Raw genomic sequence first — 23,495 nt, 5'->3', positions numbered from 1 at the left:
ATAAGCGATGTAACTATTGCACAATTTTTGATACTCCGTTTACTGACCTTGGAAGGATGTACGGCTGAGTGGCCTTGCCTGAATTAATGATTTTCAGATCACTTCCTATATCAGCAGTAAGTGCGTTGCCTGGTATTATCAATCAATCAAGAACTTTATTCAGTTCACTTTAGATCATCAAAGTACATCGTATAACAAGACAATTACAAACAACACAATAGAAATAAGACATGACATTGTAAAACATTCACAGTCTATCTACAGTCGCAGTGCAGAACGGTCAAAGTGCATCAGTGTTTGCACGCAATGAAAGATCATTTTAAAAGTAGCATAATTAAATGCTAAAAATTGCATACATTTTTTAATTTAAAAACGACATTATAAAATGTTTAAAAGCGGAATAAAATATATTGTAAGTATATTCATTTAAAATAGCACATGGCCCACAATAGAACCTATGCAGGCACCATAGAATGTGGTACACCCTGGAAACGACACCCTAAAAAAATCAGGATTGTGCTTAGTGCGCCTGATCCACATAGCTATTAAAAACTTGGCTCTACAAAATACAATGAAAAGCGTGGTATTTGATTGCAGTATTCTATGAGCCTTCTTGTACCTTCTTACTCCCAGTTTTCTACGAAGGGTGGCAATCCATTTAGTTCGAGATTGATGGTACAAAGGATAAAAACACAGGACATGTTCAGGTGACTCAGGTAACCCTTGACAACAGGGGCAGTATTTTTCAGCACTCTCTCCTGCTTTGCACCAGTTTAAAAAAAACAATTTTGAGGTAGGCAACCATGCCTAAACTGTAGGTATAGTTTCCTTGCTAGCGGTGGTTCAATTTCGTCCAGTGTGCGCTCTAATGACGCTGTCTGTTCAAAATTCATAAAAGTAATCGAAAGTGATCCCTTGCAATTCAATATCAAATCAGTGTCAACTAAAGCCCAATATTCTGCTTTAAGATGGGCCTTGTTAATCTGGCTACGGGTTTCCGGTTCACTCCAAAGAGCAACCGGTACTATCTTGAGTAGCAGGTTCTTGACTGTGAGCAACCAGGGAATCTTGTCCACACAAGATTTTCTCATTAGTTCACGGACACCCACCCTATAGGAAACGAGTGCTACAGTACACCATAACTGGTGCCAAAACATGAGTAAACGCAGGGCAATCTTATGTACAATTCTCATCTGGCCAAGAGTAGAGTGGAGTGGAGTAGAATGGAGTCGACACTGGAAGATTCACTAGTGATCTAAGAAATGTTTGTTCAGTGACCAAGAGATTATTACAGTTTGAGCAGCGCCAGAGCTCTGCACCATATACGATCGCACCTAGAGCTTTAACATTATAAATCTCTAGTGCTGGTGTCATTTTTCTAGATATAGTTTTCCTGTAAAGTTTTGATATGCTCGCCGTTTGACGAACCAGGCTGAACTGTGCTTTAGTCACTTGTGGGACCCAGTTCATATTCTGTGTGAGTTTAATACCCGGATAACCAAACTCTGTCACCAGTTCTAATGGGTCACCACCCACATACAGATGCTTCCTGAATCTAATCTTTAGACTATGTGAAAAAAGCATGCATTTGGTTGTAGAACTATTAAGCTCCAAGACAGAATGCCTGAAAATGATCTAACAACTGTTGCAGCACTTGCAGTGACTTTGATATGAGCAGGGTATCATCCGCAAAAAGGAGAGCAGGAGCCCATTTTCCTCCTATTTTCTGAGCATCACAGACATCCCTGCTCAAAAAGATAACAACATTGTTGATAAACAGAGTTAACAGGGTTGGTGCTAAAACACACCCCTGCCTTACTCCTTTATCAATGTGGATCACCTCTGATAGAGACTCATTTTCGCCCCACCTCACTTTTGCCAGAGTATTAGTATGTAGTCTTATTAAAATATTGAGAAGGGGGGCTGGCACTCCTATGTTTTCTAGGACTTCCCACAATTTTGCTCTCGGTGCCATGTCAAAAGCGGCACGCAAATCCACAAAGGCAACATTTAATTTGCCCATGCGGATTGTCACTTCCCTCCAAAAAATACACATAAAGCGGAAGATTTGATCTAGGGTGCTCACTTGTGCTCTAAAACCAGCCTGCCACTGAGATAATATTCACCTCTCTAATCCAATCTTGGAGGTGGGCAAGGACCTGTTTACAAAAGATTTTTTGTAGTGAATCAATAAGGCTAATAGGCCTATAGTGCACAGGAAGTGCACTGTCCCCTTCTTAAAGATAGTGACTGTCTCTGCCAACATCCATGAGTGGGGTATTTCCATGCCTGAAAGGATACTATTAGAGAGTAAGTTGATATTTGGTCCGCAGGTTTTTAGATCTTCCTTGTATAGATCATTAGGTATCCTATACGGTCCCGGGGCACGTCCTGAAACACAGGAGCTAACTGCTATTGTGATAATTGCAGATCATTAGGCTCAAAATGATCCCTATTCACAACTAAGGTGTCCCTGTCATGTTCCAATCTATGATTGCCTGAGTTCAAGTGGCTGAAGTGTGCAACCTACTCCTCTAGCTGAATACAAAAATCAAGTACAGATTTGTCCCCCCTGGAGACAAGAGTTGCACATTTCCAGAAGTCTCTAGTGTCCCTGTTTGCCAAGGCATCATGCAGATCCGACCATATTGAATCTTCCCACGCCCTTTTTCCATTAAATTACAGCCCTGTGATGTGCTCTAGATTTGGAAATCTGCACCTGCGATTTAGATTTAATGGCCGCCAGAAGCTCACCTTTCGCCACTCCACAGGCTTTATTGTACCAGGACTCAGTTCTAGGACAGGTTTTATTCTTGTTTCTTTGCTTACCCAGGACATCCCTCATTGTCACTCCTAGCATCTTATGTGTAAGTAACATCTTTTCATTTCTCACCGTGGTGGGAAGAGTGGACAAGTGATCAAAACCTGCGTGGCTTTATAGGGACGCTTATGCACAAGCCTCACAGTGCTTTTCAGGAGCAAACCTCACAGCTCTGCTTGGACACAAGTCTCTGTCTTTTTTTATGAGCTAGTTCAGAGCAATGTTTATGTACAGCCTTCCAAGTGCTCTGGATGTGAAGCTGTTTCTGCAGGTATTCGCAGTTTTGTTTTACACACAATATTTGACATAAAACTAACCCAACATAAGCTACTGTGTAGGTTGCCCTCACTGTGTTGGTTATTTGTCGACTGGCCACACAGTACTGTTTATGTGTATGTCAGTGCTGTTATGTCCAGACCATGAAGTAATGCCTTTTTGTAGCAAACAGTGTTGAATATGTCTATAAATATAGAATTTCATTTATTTATACAGGGGCCGATTCACAGACCTAACTTAAGACAAAATCCTAAACTTACTACTTTTGGTGTTCACAGAAATTAGGATTTTGTCTTAAGTTTGTCTTAAGACAAACTTAAGACAGACTTAAGACAAACTTAAGACAAACTTAAGACAAAATCCTTACTTAAGTCTGTCTTAAGACAAAATCCTAATTTCTGTGAATACCAAAAGTAGTAAGTTTAGGGTTTTGTCTTAAGTTAGTTCTGTGAATCGGGCCCACGGTGTTTTATACCAGATATTAAACACTGTACGGAAACAAATGCAATAAAGTAAATTGCCCAGGGTCACTAAGTGTTGTCCGACAGGAAAGACAGGATTTGATCTTAGAGCTGATTGATGACACTCGGACACATACATCACTAGGCCATAGTGCTCCTATAATTCCAAGTAAGTATCATAACGTTTGACTAAATAAAAACGTCCCTTCAGTCCTAACGTTATATGACTTTCAATGCACTTAAATAATTGCCTGGTAATTGGGAAGTGCCTTTACTGAGCAACCCCAGCTACAATGGTGTACTTATGTGAATAATCACTTTTAAATAATAACCACTATGTGGAAGGCTGTGCAAAGAATTTCCACTGTGTATATGGGTCTGCTTCTTGCTGGTCCTCGGTACTTGCAAGAAGGATACTGTGATTTGAGACGCAGAGCAGTGAGAAGAGTATAAGAGACAGCCCCTGCATCGTCCTCGGCCAACCCAAACCTGTCTACACCCTGTCCTCACAAGCTGCTGGCAGCGTCCACACTTCTGCTTGAAATAAAAAAGTGTGCAATTTTCACCCGTCAGAAACAAAGCAGGGCGTCCCTGAAGCGGGTGCGATCATTCTGCATAGCTGAGTCAAACAAGAAAGGAGTGCACAAAGGACCTTAAATTTAAAAACGGAACACCCTAGTAATGGGGCAGTCGCCTGGGAGGGTCAGAAACACTAAAAGGTGGGACCAACTGAACCTATCCACCAAACAAAAGCAGCCCTTTCTGAAGGGCACTCACAGGAGCCTACAGAAAACAAGGGTGGTGCTTCACGTCCATATACAGACGGGAAACGGCCACTACAACGCGGCCGTTTCCACGCAAACCTTTACCACGCATGCATTACAACGCATGCGTGATTACCACGAAAGCCTTTACCACGCATACCTTTACTACGAGATACGTAGTAAAGGCATGTGTGGTAAAGATGAAAAATTGAAAAAGGGGGCTTGGCGGTCTCCCCCACAGATTAAAAAAAAGCGAGGGAATGAAAAGGGGGACCCCCCAAAAAAATGCACCTGATGTGAAGCGAAGTGAAGGCAATCAGCGTTGTTTGAGTGGAAACGGAAAGAAACTTCCGCTTCCTCTTTACGACGTCCGACGTCAAAAGCAAGATGAAGGAGAGGAGACGACGTAAAGAGGTATGGGGAATTTTTGTTTAAAAAAAATATTGAGGGTTAAGGGCAGGGGTACATATAAGAAGGATTGGGGGCTGGGGGGTCACGTAAGGGTACAGGGGACGGGGTATAACCTTTAGCACGAGTATGCCTTTAACATGCACAAATTTACAAAGAAAATCGTTGTAAATCTATGCGTGGTAAAGGAATATTCGTAATGCATGCGTGGTAAAGGCATGCGTTGCAACGGAATGCGTTGTAACGACATACAACCATTCAAACACTACAAGCCATGCTGTTTTTCAGTTAAATGCAGTCCTGTTTCATTTAAGATAATGGGGATACATTTTAAAACAGTTTATTTTATTTAAATGTGATAATAGACATGTTGGTCTGCTGGCCGCAGGAGGCCATCAACCCTGTGAAAGCTTTGAAACAGAGTAAGTTGCAATTTGTGACAATATATCTCCTCGATATTCATTATATGGGTCGGAATGCGACCCACTCCAAAAGGCGTTTTTGTGAACCGATCTAATAATACGTGGGTCAGTTCACAAAATCTCATGAGATTCGAAAAAATGTCTTCATGGAATTTGCGACCAGTTTTTGCAAATTCAATTTTCGTATTTCTAGCCCAACATCCTTAGTAAACAAGTTGTGGGCAAGTCCTGCGGAGAGAAAGAACTTCTCCCTTTTTTTATTACTAATAGCTTAGACGGAACTTTGGAAAATGTGAGAAAAGCAGTCCATTTTCTAGTGCACTGATAGTTTGATTAACTAATCGACATCCAAATAGTTCAACAATCTATACCTACTGTGAGTTTACCGCCTTCTGAGATTTTTCTTCCTGTGTTTCTGAGGGAAAGGCATCTTCTTGGTTCTGTTTTTCTGTGAGAAGGTGATATGAATCTAGGTTTTCCCTGAACAGAGAGATTGCTCTGAATGTACTCATTTGAGATGTTGAAACATTGTGAAATATGCAAGGCTTGATTATACATTTTCTGTGTGCAATTAATTGCGGCTTACTTACATTCTCCTTCCACTCCCTGTGCAACCCCAGCACATGTTTCTATTGGAGTCTCTTCCTGAACCTCCGCACGAGAAACAAATTGCCTGAAATTAAAAATAAGAAGACATCAACATAGATGCAAGTTTGACAGTCTTTACCTCAGCCACAGCAGCCCCTCTAAAGGCACTAAGGGACCTATTTATGACTTTTGTGGTGCAGGGCAGCGCAGCGAGTCGCCTTGCTGCACTGTGTCACTGGCAAAGGGCAGGAATGCACTGGATTTGATTTGATTTGATTTGATTTATAGATTTATAGAGCGCAACGAATGCCCGGAGGCGTCTTGGCGCTTGGCGCTTTATCCAATAAGGCGCATTCCTGTCCTTTCCCCTTGCTCTGGTGCCCTTTTGTCAGCCTAGCACCAACTCAGGCACCTTTGCACCATGGTGCAAGGGTGCCTGTGTTGTAGGCACGATGGGTTTTGTGCAGGAAGGAGTACCTTTCTGCACAAAAGCACTCCTCCTTTCTGCACAAAAACACTCTTGAGAGGCGTTTATCTCTTCCTATGTGTGCTGCAGAACGCAGGATACTTAGAAAGAGGAAAAAATGAGGAGAAATACAGATATTTCTCCTCCTTATGCCTCCCCTGGGGAGGTGTATATTTTTGGCGCATTCCCAGGTTTAACAACACAAAAGGACTGTCAATGGTCTGTACAACTTATGGGGGCTAAGAAAAATGTGACGGACTCTGTCTCTACCTGTAAAGTGTGTACAACAAAAAGGAAATTAATCCCATCAGCCCACCCATATGGCAGAGCTTCATCATCTGGGATAGAACCAAAGATGGTCCGGTTAGGGAGCCACACACCTGTTGGAATTATGTGCTTCTCCAAACCCAAGGAACCACCAGTGATGGATCATACCCAAAATCAAATCAGTTTGGAATGGTGTGGAATGTTAAATTGCAGTGAGAAAAAATGTGTGCAAAAAGAATCAAAAAGTGAGATGTAAAATTGGCTACCACGATTTAAGGAAAACTTTATTAGGGGAAATCATGGTGTCAAAATTAAAATGAGTGTGAGACAGTTTGACACAATAACTGTCTATTAAGGATGGTATTTGGTCAACATGTTTCAGCCTTTGTAGGAAAGTTAAGCCTACCGGGCTTTCGTCAGGACCTCTTGAACACTACTGCAATTAAGCTTAACCTAAGCTTAGTGAAAAAAGAAAAAATTAACACAAATAAATGATACCAAACATCCTACCGTACATTGGATTTTCCAGACGGGGGATGTCTGTTTCATAAAGTATTTAGGATTCTTTCCCAAAAATTCCTGGGAGAAAGCCTCACCTCTTCCTGGCCACTGCTCAGGGTTGGAGGCCCCGCTCTGTCCGTCGGTACCCCTGGACTGATCCTGAGCCGCGGGGGTAGGATGTTTGGTATCATTTATTTGTGTTAATTTTTGCTTTTTACAATGGCTGAAACATGTTGACCAAATACCATCCTTAATAGACAGTTATTGTGTCAAACTGTCTCACACTCATTTTAATTTTGACACCATGATTTCCCCTAATAAAGTTTTCCTTAAATCATGGTAGCCAATTTTACATCTCACTTTTTGATTCTTTTTGCACACATTTTTTCTCACTGCAATTTAACATCCCACACCATTCCAAACTGATTTGATTTTTGGTATGATCCATCATTGGTGGTTACTTGGGTTTGGAGAAGCACATCATTCCAACAGGTGTGTGGCTCCCTAACCAGACCATCTTTGGTTCTATCCCAGATGATGAAGCTCTGCCACATGGGTGGGCTGATGGGATTCATTTCCTTTTTGTTGTACACACTTTACAGGTAGACACAGAGTCCGTCACATTTTTCTTTGCCCCCATAAGTTGTACAGACCATTGACAGTCCTTTTGTGTTGTTATATTGTGAATAAAGGGTTTGTCTGTCCTTTGGTCTTTAAATAATTTTCCCCTTAGACCCTCCACCAACCTTGTTTTTGGCATTCCCAGGTTTACCCGTTCTTGTATATCTGGCAATGCTCCAAAATTCATGGATGTTGCATGGGAACACCCACACAGCACCCATGGCAACACCTCCGTGGCGCATAGAAATGCTACGCAACGATTTGCATTGCATTTAATTACTTGAGATTTAGCAAGCCACACAGGTCCATGCAAGGTGGCCATGCGTGGCTTCATAAATATCATCTTACATTTGCATTGCTCTTGCACCTTGTTGCGTGGTGCAAGAGGGACTCTGTGGTGAATATATAAAAGTGGGTGCAGATGACCAGGAGAGCCAAATGAAAGGGGTGATTCATTGCTTCGCGCATGGTGGAGTGGACCTCCAAGCCCCCACATGTGTAGCAGGAAGCACATGGGTGAGTAGAAGGAGATGGAGGTTACTGTACCCTGATGTACTGGATGCCTCCTCACTGGATTGCCTGCCTCCGCGTCGTGCAGGCCAATGCTTGTAGAATACCACCAGGAACAGGAGGCACTATTACCAAGGCCTTCAAAGTAGTAGATATGATTAGGATGCACAGGGGAGACAGCAGAGAGGACTACTGCTAACTTTGGGGTGTACCTGGGTCCTTTCCCCAACCCTCTCTCCCACTGAAGAGGGGCGACACCACAGCTGGCGCACAGGTCCTGCGCTGCATGGACTCCCTGGGTGCCTGTAAACCTGGACACTGGCACCTTGTCTGCTGCACTTACCTCTGCAGCCACAGTGTTCCAACCCATGCATATCATTGAGGGGCCCCTTGGGAATGTGATCTATTGTGGAGGAACATCCCTTGGACGCTGCGGCAGTGCCCCTTAGTCACTCCAGAGTCCTTCCCCTGAGCTACGGTTGATCCACACCCACAGGGCGCGTACACACACTATGCCCCCATTATGACTCCAATACTTTCTACTAAGAGCACACTGTGCCTGCATAATATACCTGCTCACTGACCCACCCTTCCTGCGCACCTGCTTTTTGTTGGGCTAAACAAGTGCCCACCTAAACTTCAGTGTAGGTCTTTGGAGGTGATTTCAGATTGCACACAATTGGACCACTCTCTACTCACTGCCCGGTACTATTGCGGACCTCTCTTAAAGTGACACTGAGCGGTCCGCCACAGTTGCACTAGTATCAGAGCCTTTCCCCCGATGTTTCATGCTGACTCCTGGCTGTGATGAAGCCCAAAAACACCAAACCTCAGTCAGTGGGAGGTGGCGCTGCTGAACCGGACTCGACACAAGGGGACAAGACCCTCAGTAGCCTGCAACATCTTGAGAGGACTCTCCAGACGCACTCAGCACAATTCGACAAAGTACTCCAAGACATCTTTAGACACCTAAATCTCTCTAGAGGCCCGCATGGACTCAGTTTCCATAGAGTTGAACTTACGGCATGCTGATCATCCTAAATTGATGGACAGTGTAGGGGTAACTGAGTCTGTGCAGGCAGCTTTGCATCCCTCGAAAAAAGATATGCAAGAGCGCCTACAAAAGATGGAAGGAGGTTGCCCTACTGCACCGCAGGACAGAGGTCGCTGAGGGCAGGTCAAGGTGCAACAACATCCACCTGATGGGCTGTCCTGAGCGTTCGGCGGGCCTCAGTGCAAAACTATTCTTTGAGGACTGGCTGGTGTGGACTGCTCTCGGCGGCAAGGCCCCGAACTTCTTCTTAATTGAAAGGGCACATCACACTCTGGGTCAACCTCCACTCCTGGGAGCACCCCCGTGCCCCATAATAGCCTGCCTTCTCAATTACCAAGACCGCGACTTAATCCTTTTTCCAAAATAAAGGCCCATGGTCCCTTGAAAACGCTCAGATAACAGCAAACTCCAATTTCATCATGGAGGTGCAACACCACTGTGGCTCATTCTTACCAGTCAAACAACACCTCAGAGACTTGAATTTTAGATACACACTTTTATTTCCTGCTCAGCTGCATGTCATCGATGGGGACACAACCCATATATTTTATTCACTTGAGGACTGCTGGACGTGGCTTCATGCAAAGAACCTGATTGAAGCAACATCCCCGGAACAGCATGAGCAGGCTTGGCTGCAGCTCTTCTGGAAGGGGAGCCATTGGAGGTTCTTCAGGTGCTAGGTGATGTGGGTCTTCTGGGCAGGTTGAGGACCGTCTGGCTGCTGCGTTCTGGATCGTGCCTGCATAGAGTGTGTTGCTGTAATCCAGCAGGCTGGCGATGAGGACCTATATCACCGTTCGCGTGGTTCTGATGGGGAGCCACTTAAAGACTTTGCAAAGCGTGTGGAAGCAGGCTGAGGAGACGGCGTTGGCCTGGTGTTTCACAGAGTGTTCGCTGTCCAGGATGATGCCGAGGTTGCAGGGGTGGTCTTTCAGAGTTGGGTTGGGTCTATGTTCTGATGGCCACCAGGAGTCATTCCAGCAGGCAGTGTCTTTGTCGAAGATTAGAACTTCAGTTTTGTCTGTGTTGAGCTTCAGGCAGTTGTTCTTCATCCAGGCTGAGACTTCTTTCATACAGTTGTGGAAATTGGCCTTCACCAAGGTGGGGTCTGCTGAGGGCAAGAGGATGAGCTGGGTATTGTCGGCGTAAGAGATGATGTTGATGTTATGCAATCTGACGATCTCTGCGAGTGGTGTCATGTAGATGTTGAAAAATATTGTACTGGCGGGATGAGCCTTGAGGGATGCCACAGATGGTGTGCTTGAGTTGTTAGGTGGAGGGAGGGAGGCGGATTCTCTGGCTGCGCCCCAGGAGAAATAATGCCATCTATGTGAGCGCATCGTCTGTGATTTCGATCTGGTGCAGTTGATTAATTAGTGTGTGGTGGGAGACGGTGTCAAAGGCTGCGGGGATGGTGAACAGGATCAGGGCGGGTGATTCTCCTCTGTCAAATAGGGTGCCGATGTCGTCTGTTGAGGCGATCAGGGCCATCTCACTGCTGTAGTTGGCTCTGAAGCCTGATTGGTAGGGGTCGAGCAGGTTGTTTCTCTCCAGGTGTTCGGTGAGTTGGAGGTTGATGGCCTTCTCCAGGACTTGGGCGGGGAACGAGAGCAGTGAGATTGGATGGTAGTTCTGTAGCTTGCTGGAGTCTGCAGACGGGGTCTCACCTCTGAGTGTTTCTAGGTTTTGGGAAAGGGGTCAGTGGTGATGGAGGCATTGAGGATGTTGCTAAGCTGGTGGCTAATCTCATCTCTTCCAAATTTGAAAAGTCAGTGGGGGTATGGGTTGGTGGGTGCTCCCATGTGGATGGAGTTCATTATAGTAATTGTGTTTGGTGTACTGAGTTGTGCCCATGTAGTGTGGGAGTGGTCGGCTGTGGTGGTCAATGTGATGCGGAGGGGGGATCGGGTTTTTGTGACTGACGGACAGGTGAAACCTCTGACAATGGTGAAGAGTTCCTGAGTTTGGTTAGCGCTGGTCTCCATCCAGTGAGTCAGGGCCTCCTTTTTTGCAGCTGTGTGCTGGTGGTGGTAGTTGTTGAGGGACGACTTGATGGTGGTTTGGTCTGTGAGGTTCATGCTGCTGTGCCATCTTCTTTCCAAATTTTGCATCTGTACTTTGATATGCTGAGTTCCGGAGTGTACCAGCTGGCTTGTTTAATCGTTTGTGCATTTTGGCTGGTTTGGTGGGAGCAGTGATCTAAACGTTGACGCTCTCTACTGCCTGGTCCACATGGTGACATTAGGCTGTGTGATGCTGAGGTCATCAGTCCATTGGTGCTGAGTGACCTTTGTCCAACTGTGAAAGTTGGTGGTGGGGCAGGGGTGTTCGGCGAGTGTGAAGTGTAGTATGGAGTGGTACGACCGGGTGAGTTCAGAGGTGTGGCTGTATCTTATTCTCTTGCTGGACGGGAAGACTGGGTCTGTGACCAGCTGCTTGGGGCCAATTTTGTCCAATCTTTCCAGGAGGTCGGTGGAGTTGGGGCCAGTGGGGTAGTCCAGGTGGAAGTTGAGGTCTCCCAGGAAGACATAATGTTCGGATTCAGTGGCAAGCGGGGTGATCAATTAAGTTATGGCACAGCTGAGGCCGGTTCTCGTCCTGGCAATCTGTGTGCCAGGGTGCCTTTGATGGTGATTTTGTCATCGGTGTGGATCTGGAAGTTCATGTGATCCATGATCAGCATGGTTTCGTCATCGGTGATGGTGCACGGGATCGATTCCTTGTGTACAATAGCGATGCCACCTCTGTGTCTGCTGGTGCGGTTGCAGTGTTTCATCTTGTAGCCAGTGGGTGTTGCAGTGGCGATGTGTGAGCCGATGCAGGGGTAATCCAGGTGTCTGTGATGAAGGTTACATCGGGGGAGGGTGGAGATGGTGTCCCAGACTTCGAATGTGTATTTTCAGAATGGTCTGGCATTGACCAGGAGGCAGCTGAGTTGTTCCTGGGAGGTCACGGCCTCCTGGGCTGGTGTGGCGCTGGTTGCTGTGATGGTGGTTGGTGCTGGGGTGGAGGTGAACTGGCAGGGGATGCAGTTGAAATGTCCCACTGTGGAGCAAGGCAATGCGATATAGAGTTGCTGTTTCATCTGAGGTCCAGGGAGTGGGAGTGTGTAGGGCCAGGGTTCTTAGCGCTGGGCGAGGTCCAGGCGCAGACGGGCTTGCTGTTGGCACGACTTCGGTGTGGCCATGCAGCGGCCTCCATAAGTAGTCCTGGGAGGTGGGAGAGGCTGGCAGTGAGGCAGGAAGGTGGCGATCAAGACAAAATGGTGGGAAAACAAATGGTGGGTGTGGGCAATGCCCAGGAGAAGGGGGATACAAGAAAATGCAAGCACTAGAGGGATAAAGTGGAAATAAATTAAATTAACCAGCACAAAAAGGGGCAAATAGGATTCCAAGTATCAATCTGAATTACCTGTAAAATTACCAGTGCTTCTGCCTGTCAGCAGGGCTGGGATTGAACTTGGGCTTGGTAACACGGCACAGTCACAGGGAGCTGGGCAGTGGCAGCTGGGGGAGTGGTACAGATATTAGGGGTCAGAGGCTACTATGCTTAGATATAGTTAAGAAAAAAAAACTTTGTATATGTGTTGTACATTACATCACACATGCAAACTTAGAAATGTTTTGAGACCTGCCTCAAAGAGTCGTAGCATTTTTGCACAAGTCCATGTCTATATTTTTTAGTCGGGGTAGGCATCCAAAACCATGCGTATGTACAGGGAAACTCATATGTACCACCAATGGTATGCTCCCTTGATGAAATGTTTTGAGACCTTCCTCAAAGAGTCGTAGCATTTTTGCACAAATCCATGTCTATATTTGTTTAGTCGGGGTAAGCATCCAAAACCATGCGTATATACATGGAGACTCCTATGTACCTCCAATGGTATGCTCCCTTGATGAAAAGTAGTACAAAGTAGCATATAGAACTACTTTGCATTACTTTAGGGTTACTTTCCAGCACAAAACACATTTTGCACTGGAAAGTAAATACCAAAACCACACTTTGCGCTGGTTTGCATAATTTTTGCAACATAAACCCAGTGAAAAGTGTTAGCAAATTTGGCCTTAGTTTATATTGTACAGTTTCAGTTATGTTATGTGATGAGTTACTTTTTCCTGCTAGATTCCATTTTTCCAGGCTATGTTTTGTGCAGTCTTGCTCAAACAACAATGATTAATGACTACATTCTTCATACATTCTATGATGAATAGTGACAGAAAATAATTTTCCAGACCCCTCCCTGGAAGGGTCCCCTGAATCGTCCCAACCCTTTCCCTTGGCACTTAAAGGCTTACCTGGGTGCAGGTCCCTAGATTCATGTGGGACAAGATTCAGATCAGACACCACTTCTTCTTCTACTGTCTGGGCACTCTGGACTTCGGTGGACTTTGTTTGGGCTCAACTTCATCTCCCTTCCTGTCTGCTGCATTGTCTGCGCCTGTGCATCATACAGAAACCTTCCAAGGTCTGCGAAGTATCAAAGACACCTGAAGGAATCTCCCTTGGAGTGAAGGAGTCACTCCCCTGCATTCACAGGCACCGCAACTAAGTCAACTGGTCTGCTGATCCTGAGCTCCTCCGGACTCCGTGAGATCTGCAACACAGGTGGTGATTGTCCGAAGTTCCCAAGGCCTGCCATGCCCTGTTACCAAGTTTGAGGCCAATATCCCTTGTGGGGGCTGCAATAACCAAAAGCCTGTGAACAGGCTTGTTGGCTTCCTTCCAAGAAGGTCTTTGGGCTCCAAGTAGCCCTAACCTCAAGCACCTCCAGTGACCAGAATATTCAGCCACACCACATCGTGTGCATCATGGCCTGCATATTTTGTTGAGTTGCTTGAGGTCCTCTCGTGACTCCAGTTCCTCAGGCCTGCGGGTCCATTTGAGGGTCACACTTGTTTCTTTTGGGCTACCCTGATTGCTCGAGGCCTGCCCTGACTCCCCTGCTTTTGGTGTGTCCCCTGGACCTTTCTGGTCCCGACGTTGCTCCTTTTTCAATTCCTGCATTGGTTGCATTTGCCAAGGCTTGTTGGTGATCGACATCCTTCGTGGGACAGCTTGTGCATAGCTCCTGGTCTTCCTCAGCATGGCCTGGTCCTCCCAGCTGCAGAGTCAAGGCCCTTGTCATCCATCCTGCAACACCTGACTTCGAAGGGCATTCGTCTTCAAAGTCCCCTGGTCACCCCGTAGTGACATAGACTCTGTCCCCTCTGCTTGGAGGTACCTCTCATCAAGAATCCATCCTTGGATTCGACTGGACACTTTCTCCTTCACCCAGAGCAACACTTTCCTCAAGTCCTCCATTGGGTTCATCTGTGGTTTCCGACACCACTTCACACGTATGCACCCGGCTTCCCTGGTGCAGGTAACATGGGTACTACATGTGTGGTGGCTCTCCAACCTTCTGTCTTCCACTGGGTTTTATCAGGGTCCAAAGGGAAGGGTCCTTAACTATAAAAATCCAAGCGCGACTCACACATAGAGTTGTATAGAGCTCGCAGTCGTGTTCCCACACTGCACACGCTCTCCGTGGGGTCCTCTTTACTTACCTTGGGTGGTTCTGTGGGTCCCCAGCACTTCTCATCCTCTCCACATTGTCTGGACTTGAGTCGTGGTTCTTATACCACTTTCTTAGTATATGGTTTTGTCCCTCATGGGGTCCACTGTGTGTTAGTGCTATTCACTGTGTTTCTTTGCTAAGGTATTGTGTGTATTGTTTTTATCTCCCTGTAGGAGATATTGGGACATGCTAGAGAGTATTATATAATAAATACATATTTTTATGAATTCTTTGTGTGGTTCTTTTTTATTTAATCTATAAGATTGCATTCTGGTAAAACAAGCTGCTTTACAGTCCTTCTGGACTAAGCCTGAAGGCTGCTCTCCACAGCTACCACTTAGAGAGCTTTCTAAGGTTGTCTAAGACCTCTTAAATCACCATAAGGGTTGTCTGGACTGGTGCAAGGTGCCCACTTATATAAGTGGACATCATCTACCAGGCCAGCTTCTCACAGGTGGTATATTGCAGATTTCTTATGGACTGCACCTTTGTCGCTTAGAAAGCTTTCCACTTCATTTGACATCAGTTGTACCCCGTATTCAGTTAATAGTACAGAAGGGCAACCTTCTCGATCAGATAAAGTTTTGAGAAAGTTTATCACAATCTAGGGGTCCGATTCACAGAACCAACTTAAGACAAAATCCGAAACTTACTACCATTTTGGTATTCACAAAAGGCACTTACTTATTTTGGTATTCACAGAAGGCACTTGCTCATCAATGAGTAAGTACTCATCAATGAGTAAGTGCCTTCTGTGAGTACCAAAATGAGTAAGTGCCTTCTGTGAATACTAAAATGAGTAAGTGCCTTCTGTGAATACCAAAATGGTAATAAGTTTAGGATTTTGTCTTAAAGTTAGTTCTGTGAATCGGGCCCTAGGTCTCCACAGAAGTCACAATCGCTACCTCTGGACAATGTGAATACCAATCAATGCAGCTCACAATATAATGATATACGCTACCAGATCTAATAGGACCAATAATGTCAGGAGAAATCTCTTCCTATAGTACAAAAGGTATCTTCCTCACCACCATCGGTTGAGTTCTGCACTTCACACTTTTGTCACTAGCTCGACACTCAACACAATCCCCCACTTTATTTTCTATCATTGCATCCATCCCTGGCCTCCAATAATCAGATCTAATCCTCATTTTGGTCTTAGACATCTCCAAGATGACTTTCATATCCCAATGAAATAATCGTTTTCTGAACACAGTGGGAGAAATAAACTTTGTATTACCTCTCAAGAGCAATTCACCATTAATCACCAGTTCCTCCCTAACTTCTCTAAAGCCTTTCATCTCATGTTTACAATCCTCTTTCCTTGACCATTCAAAATACATTCCTTTACTATATGCAAATCTTGATCTTTTTTCACCTAATCTATTCAGTTTTCCTATAGTATAGAACCGCCAGTGACCTCAAATACCTCACATGATTCACCATCCAAAATAACATTTTTCTCCTCAACAAAAGAATCTTCACTACACATGCAAGATATACAATCTGCAAATATATTCCTAGTACCTGGAACATTCATCATATCAAAATCGAATTCTTCCAGCGCAGTTACCCACTTGCATATTCTAGTGGATACCGCATCAATGCCCTTAGACATAAATATCTGCAAATATATTCCTAGCACCTGGAACATTCATCATATCAAAATCTAATTCTTCCAGCGCAGTTACCCACTTGCATATTCTAGTGGATACCGCATCGATGCCCTTAGAGATAAATATCTCCCTCAAGAATTTGTGAAAAGTTTAAATCAAAAGTTTTCTTCCCCATAAATATTTCTCAGCTTCCTCACTGGCCAGAACACTCCCAGCACTTCCTTCTCAAAAACTGAGTAGGTTCTTTCTGCCCCTCTCAAGCTCCCAGACAGAAAGAAAATAGTTTTTCTTCACCATCAACCACTTGCAGAAGAACAGCCCCCAAACCTTTCGATCTAGTATCGGTCATCAGCACTGCTTCTTGCCCCGGTTCAAAACTCAACAAATTGGGAGCATTCTTCAATTTCATCTTTATCGCCACAATTTATTTTTGGCAACCCTAATTCCATCTGACTTCCACTCCTTTTTTGAGCAGTTCTCTCATGTTAATACTTTTCTCTGCGAGACCTCTTACAAATTTGCCATAGTACTCAGCCATTCTAAGAAATGTTACCAACTTTTGTTTGTTCTCAGGTTCTGGAATATTACTAATTGCAGTCACCAGCTCTTCCATATGCGTGATACCACTTGAAGATATCTGATGACTTAGTATTCTATACTGTCCACATTAAATTTACTTTTGCTTAATTTGTGGGTGAGACCACAAGCCTCCAACCTGGCTAGGACAGCATGCAATCTCGCATCATACTCTGTTATTGAGTCCTCGAAAACAACTTAATCGTCCTGATATATCTTGACCCCAGATACACCTCTCAGGATGTCTACCATCACTCTTTGAAACATGGAAGAAGCCGAGACTAACCTGAAAGGCATCCTGACGTCGTTGAATGTACCAAACAGGGTAAGAAAATGTGTCAGATCCTGAGACAAAGGATGAAATCTTATCTGATGATAAGTGGACTTCAAATCCATGGAAGAAAATCATTTCACACTCCGAATTGAACTCGGCATCTCTGTTAGGTTGGATAGAGGGTGTCTGTCCACTATGACACATTTATTCAGTTCTCGCAAATCAACTTGCAATTTCACTTCTCCATTCCCTTTCCTCGCCATGACCTCTGGGGACAACTATTCAGAACCTTCTACTTTCTCAATAATGCTTTCTTTTTCCAACCTTTCCCACTTTCACTTCTTGTCCTCCCTCACTTTCAATGGGACACTACACACCCTACTGACTCTGGGTATCGATCCCAGTTTCATCTTTATGAAATGTTCTTCTTCAGACAACCCTAAACACTTTTGAACACATTAGGATAGGAGAATTCATACTTTTGGTCACTCTTCAGCAATTAACTTTTTCTCTTAACCTCACTGCAGGGGATTCATTTGGATCCAAATACACACCCAACTCTCTCTGGTGAATCCATCTTATAAGAGAACCCAAAGAGTCTAATGAGTTCCCCACCGTAACCTCGAGGTTTGATATCAGCGTTGAACAATTTAACCTTTCCTTTCTATTCTTGATTATAAAATTTCTTTGGTACTAAAGTAAGTTTTGCTACACACACTACATCCACGGGACCTTCATTTCCTATGGTATCCACTTGCAAAATGATCAAATTACTGTCATCCTCTGATTCATATTCCAATTCTCTTACTTTGTCTTTGTCACCACTAGACCTGCATTTTGTTGTGAAATGACCTTAACGCCCAATTTTTTTTACAAATGTCATTCCAACCTGGGCAATCCATGTAATCAGCTAAATGTGAAGTGCTATTGCAACAAATGCAATGAAGATGCATATTCTTGCCCTCTCCTAAGTTAGCCTTAGCATCCTTGCATTTATCTTTGGACTCTTTAAAGTTTTCTGTTTTTATATGTTTTAACCCTCACACTATGGATCTTATCACCATCACCCTTTTCATGCACATTAGCTTCTTTCTTTATAGTATCAACACACGCCATTGAACGCTCAAGAGTTTTTGCTGTAATTAAAACATCACTCAGTCAGATTGTCTTTTTGCCACAAACCTCCCATGCTTTTTCAATAGCACACCAAATCATGAATTGATCCCTTAACCATTCCTCACAAGAAGCACCAAAATTACATGTAGACGCTAACTTGCACAATGATATTATATACACTTGTGCTGACTCGTTGGACTTTTGAATCTGCTTCCCAAAATTATACCGCTCTAACACTGTACTCACCTTAGGGAGAAAATGTAAGTCTAATTTCTTTACAGAGATTTGGGAAGTAATTTAATTGTAATTAATTAAATATGTTAATTTATTTATTGGTATTCATTTTGAATTAATTGTTAATTCATTTTTAATTGGTACTTAATTAATTTTTAATTGGTAATTAATTGTTATTGATTAATTGATAATTATGTTAATTGTATTAATTTATGTTCCATAGCGGGTTGTGGGTTTATAGGGGAATAGGGTGGGAAGTAATTTAATTGTAATTAAGTAAATCATTTTTATTTATTTATTGGTATTAATTTTTTATTTATTGTTAATTAATTGTTAATTGATAATTAATTTGTATTAATAGATAATTAATTTTAATAACTAATATTTATTTGTATTTTTAATTGATTAATATTAAATTGTAATTACTTTTAATACATTTTTTATTGGTATTGATATTTAATTTATTTTTATTAATATATTAAATCTTTACTTTCCCTACTGTTAAACTCACTAGAGTGGGAATAGTAATTTTTACCCCTAGGCTATCCAACGCTTTCCCTACTGTTGCACTCTCTGGAGTGGGAATAGTAATTTTTACCCCTACGCTATCCAACGCTTTCCCTACTGTTGCACTCTCTGGAGTGGGAATAGTAATTTTTACCTACGCTATCCAACGCTTTCCCTACTGTTGCACTCTCTGGAGTGGGAATAGTAATTTTTACCCTCCCGCTATCTAACGCTTTCCCTACTGTTGCACTCACTGGAGTGGAAATAGTAATTTTTACCCTGCCGCTATCCAAGGCTTTCCCTACTGTTGCACTCACTGGAGTGGGAATAGTAATTTTTACCCTCTCGCTATCCAACGCTTTCCCTACTGTTGCACTCACTGGAGTGGGAATAGTAATTTTTAGCCCTACGCTATCCAACGCTTTCCCTACTGTTGCACTCACTGGAGTGGGAATAGTAATTTTTACCCTCCCGCTATCCAACACTTTCCCTACTGTTGCACTCACTGGAGAGGGAATAGTAATTTTTACCCCCACGCTATCCAACGTTTACCCTACTGTTGCACTCACTGGAGTGGTAGTAGTAAATTTTACCCTCCCGCTATCCTACGGTAACAATATTGTATATTTTTTATTAATATTATGTTAATATATATATATGTTTTAAAAAATAAAATTGTATGTTTTTTTATAACTTAAATTAATTATTTAGTAATTTTAAGGTATTTATGTATTTTTAAGTATGTTTTAGTTAATTATATTTATTATTTGATTTTTTGACTATATTTTTAAAATGATATTTTTGATTCGATATTTTTACCTGTTTACCTGTTTGTAGATAGGAATTCGATATTTTTGCATTCTATATTTTTTCCTCAATATTTTGGTAATTCTATATTTTTTTATTCCATATTATGTCAGTGATCCGCTACATGCTCCAGCAGGTTGCGCAGTGGCATGGGATAGGCTCAGATCTCACAAAACCAAATTTCTGCTTGCAGCCCTGCACTGCTTACGCCCAATTACCACTACCATCCCGGTACAGGCACAGGGCATCACTGGTTCTCCACTCCACTGATATAATGGGATCTGCAGCAATCGACAATGCTGAAATCCACAAAGCAGAGCAGCTGTTGAGGTGAAGAACCCATAGCGACGCATGAAGGCCGGAGTGGACGTGTTGACATAAGCTCCGGCCTCCACCTAGTGAGATCTGTCACCATCCTGTGCTCCTGGACATTACTCTGCATTCCTGGTCGCTATTCTGCTGGCTGGTGTGGGAATCTTATCCGCGGCGTGGAAGGGCAGCAGCCGGACCGAAGCCTTGATGTGTTTCCCGGCTGTAGCAGCACACGCAAAAGTCCCAGAGTGCCTATGTCCATGCTGGCGTTGGATTGTCTGCCTGTGAGGCGCTGAGCCTGGCGGTGCTTCCTGGCCCAATCACCCTCGTGCCTGAGAGGGAATAAGGTTTAGTGGGACTAGCGGGGGCCTTGATTTGTCGTAAAAAGCCTGGTGGCCGCCCTGAGGCCTGAATGCGGTGTTGGTGCGCTGGGCCTGCCGGGGCCAGACAGCGGGGGCTTGAGCCAGGTGGGAGACCGGACTTCCTGCAACCGATCCGCCTGCCCCGTGTGTCCTTCTCCTTCCACAAGATGGAGCCCAGCATGACCTCAACATCAGCCCGGGGATCCATCATGCTGCTTCCGCCCACCACCACCCGGCCTTCTATCCCTAGGGCCAGCTCCATCTCCACCTCGGGATCCCTAGGGACCCAAGACCACCGCCCCTAAGTGCAACACCACCTGAACGCCTGGCTGAACGACGGCAAGAATGTCATGCTCTGTACATCTGTAATATATAATTGTCCAACCCTAATCGCTTTTTAAAATGTAATCTTGAGTGATTTTTAACTTGTATATATGTAACTCTAACCACTAGTATATGTAGTAGACGTATGTAATTACTACCATTCTTATGTGAATTTAGAGTTTTTCTGTTTGTATCTTTTCCTTGAGTGAAATTTCAACTTGTATATATGCAACTCTAACCACTAGTATCTGCAGTAGATGCATGTACTTACTACCATTCTTTTGTGAATTTAGAGTTTTTTTGTTTGCATCTTTTATGTAACTCATGTACTCCGAAGTCCTTATGTAATGTAACTGGTCCTTTTGTAAAGCGCTCTGACACCGTTAGGTAAAGTTCGCGCTATATAAAATCATATTAAATAAATAGTCGTTTCCACTCATCGCCAGTGTGAGACACTCAACACAACAAGGTCTTCTTAATACTTTGTTTTATTTCAGGTTCTTCACAATCACCCCAACCAGCTCAGCGTGCACTGCCTTTGCTGAACCAGATCTCCAACTACCAACCACTGGTTCACCCAACAACAGGCCAGGACACTCACAAGGTTCTATGTTACATCACAAGATGTTACATCACAAAATACCACGAGGATGTTTTGTGCATAATGCAAAACACACTTGTTGTGTGCCTCTCAATTGATTGCTAAAATATCTGACGTGCCTAGAAATCCATGTCTGTATGAAGTCTCTTCCACTGAAGGGGCTATTTATCTCTGAGGCCGACAGTACATGTTGTTTTGAAAAACTTCACCCGCAGTAAAGAGGTCACATCTGTGATTGGCTGCGAGTAGGTATGGGCTTGATCATAGGCATCAATTAGAGGAAGCCCATGACAGCTTTTCTTACCTCTGGCTGGCCCTTTGGAAACCCTGGCACGGCCTTTACTAATTCCGGTCACAGGGATTACAAAGGTAGCAACAGGAAGTGGAAATAATGGAGTTCAAGGAGCTGTATTTACTTCCGGTGGTTTCTACTTATGCTTTTTCCCTAGAATCTCAAGAGCAAATAAGCTGGTCATGGGCAAAAGGTGTCAACCATGGACATAATCAGAGGCTGATGAGCGAATGTGATTCCTATCACTAGCCCTGCCCTTTTGGTAAATCAATATTCATGGCCCTGATGCTCTAAAACCCTGAGCAACGCCACCATACTCACTCGTCCAGTGCCACCGCATGTCAAGCATGTCACCCTTCCAGTTCCACTGCATCTGCGACATATCTGAAATCAAGTACATTAGTTACAAAGTGCAACACAGTGGAAAATAATGCAAAAAATAAGCACAATAATCAGAATATGCAAAGAGATAACAACAATGTTACAAGAGCCTCATTTAAAGTTGAAAATATATTGAACTTGCTACCTCCTGCCACTTCATGTACAAGGCATTGGTAGAAACAAGTGAGTATTCAGGAGGGGGGCACTGGTACTGCTCCCAACCCCCACTAAGAACACCCGGGCATATTAACAAGCGGCAGCAATAACTATAGCTGGCCGCCCTCACCGAGAAAATGTTTATTGCCGGCTATCACTGATAATTATCACCATGCTAGCGCTGTATTAACAACGATTAGCGCAATGGCGATAATTATCCCAGCGATAGCGATGTTTTCCATGGATCATCGTTGGTTTTTCAGCGACGTTCCATGGAAAACGGCGATAACCTTGCTGATACGACCATGTGGTCATATCAGCATATTCCACCCCCAATGGTAAGTATAGTAAGTCAGCATTTTAGCAGACGTTAGTTTTTGGCAAAAACCGCGTGTCTGCTAAAATGCATGGGCCTCCTTGTAAATATCGCGATGTGCACAGCAGCGATAATTTACATGGAGTACTGCCTAGTGACGCCCACTTCGCATCTCATTAGAGATGCAAAGCGAGGCGTTGGGAAAACGGGTGCTAACATGCGTTAATGCATGTTAGCATCCCCCTGAAGATAGGGCAAAAATATTACCCCCGCATTTTTTTAAAACATTTTTGTTTGTAGTTATCCAGGGACTGCCTCGGTACCCACTGCTCTAACTTCACCTCCACCGTCCACAGTACCATGCAAGTTTCGTCAGCGAAGCTTGACCTTTGACTGCTGTGGAACTACGTCAATACCTCACAGGAGGGCCATACTGCACATCCTGTGGTAGTTCATTAATACTGGGGGTCCGGCAAATGTTTTTTTTTCTGTTGGCCTCTTGAGGTGGGGGCTCTTGGGTCCTCCGAACAATTGCTGGGGGTCAGGGTATCCCTAAACTGCCCCATCATACTTTAAATAAAAACATTATCAGAACACTCAGAATGATTTTCCTAGTCATGTAATGGCATGTGCAACATTTTCCTCAGTATTGAAGCAATACAAACAGATCACTCTAAACTGTGGCACTGGTCCTGTGGAATCAAAATGGTGGAATGGAGAAAAAGCTCTCTTAGTGAAGGAGAGGGCCTTATTTCTAAAACGTTTGGCACCTTGGTACCCTATGGGCCTCTTGGTGGACCACCTGTTCATTTAACAGGTAACCCCTTTATGCCCAAACCAAGCACCTTCTTGAAAACGGCTGAATGTACTTACACCAAATGACCATAAGGTCACTTTCTGAG

General features: G+C 43.9%; 1 protein-coding gene across 3 annotated transcripts in view; it reads right to left on the bottom strand.

The window, feature by feature from the left end:
* Window positions 1-23,495, bottom strand: part of LOC144782352 (protein SSUH2 homolog) — a 274,648-nt gene that overhangs the window by 160,778 nt on the left and 90,375 nt on the right. For all 3 annotated transcript variants that reach the window (XM_078661670.1, XM_078661668.1, XM_078661669.1), the window contains exons 7-8: window positions 22,062-22,124; window positions 5,743-5,825 (exon numbers count right to left, since the gene is read on the bottom strand). In XM_078661670.1, the coding sequence (XP_078517796.1) occupies window positions 5,743-5,825; window positions 22,062-22,124 (146 nt within the window). The remainder of the gene's footprint in view (window positions 1-5,742; window positions 5,826-22,061; window positions 22,125-23,495) is intronic.

Source organism: Lissotriton helveticus, chromosome 9, assembly GCF_964261635.1.
Source record: "Lissotriton helveticus chromosome 9, aLisHel1.1, whole genome shotgun sequence".
NCBI lineage: Eukaryota > Metazoa > Chordata > Amphibia > Caudata > Salamandridae > Lissotriton > Lissotriton helveticus.
The sequence above is the reverse complement of the archived record's forward strand: the minus strand, read 5'-3'. Positions and strand labels throughout refer to the sequence as shown.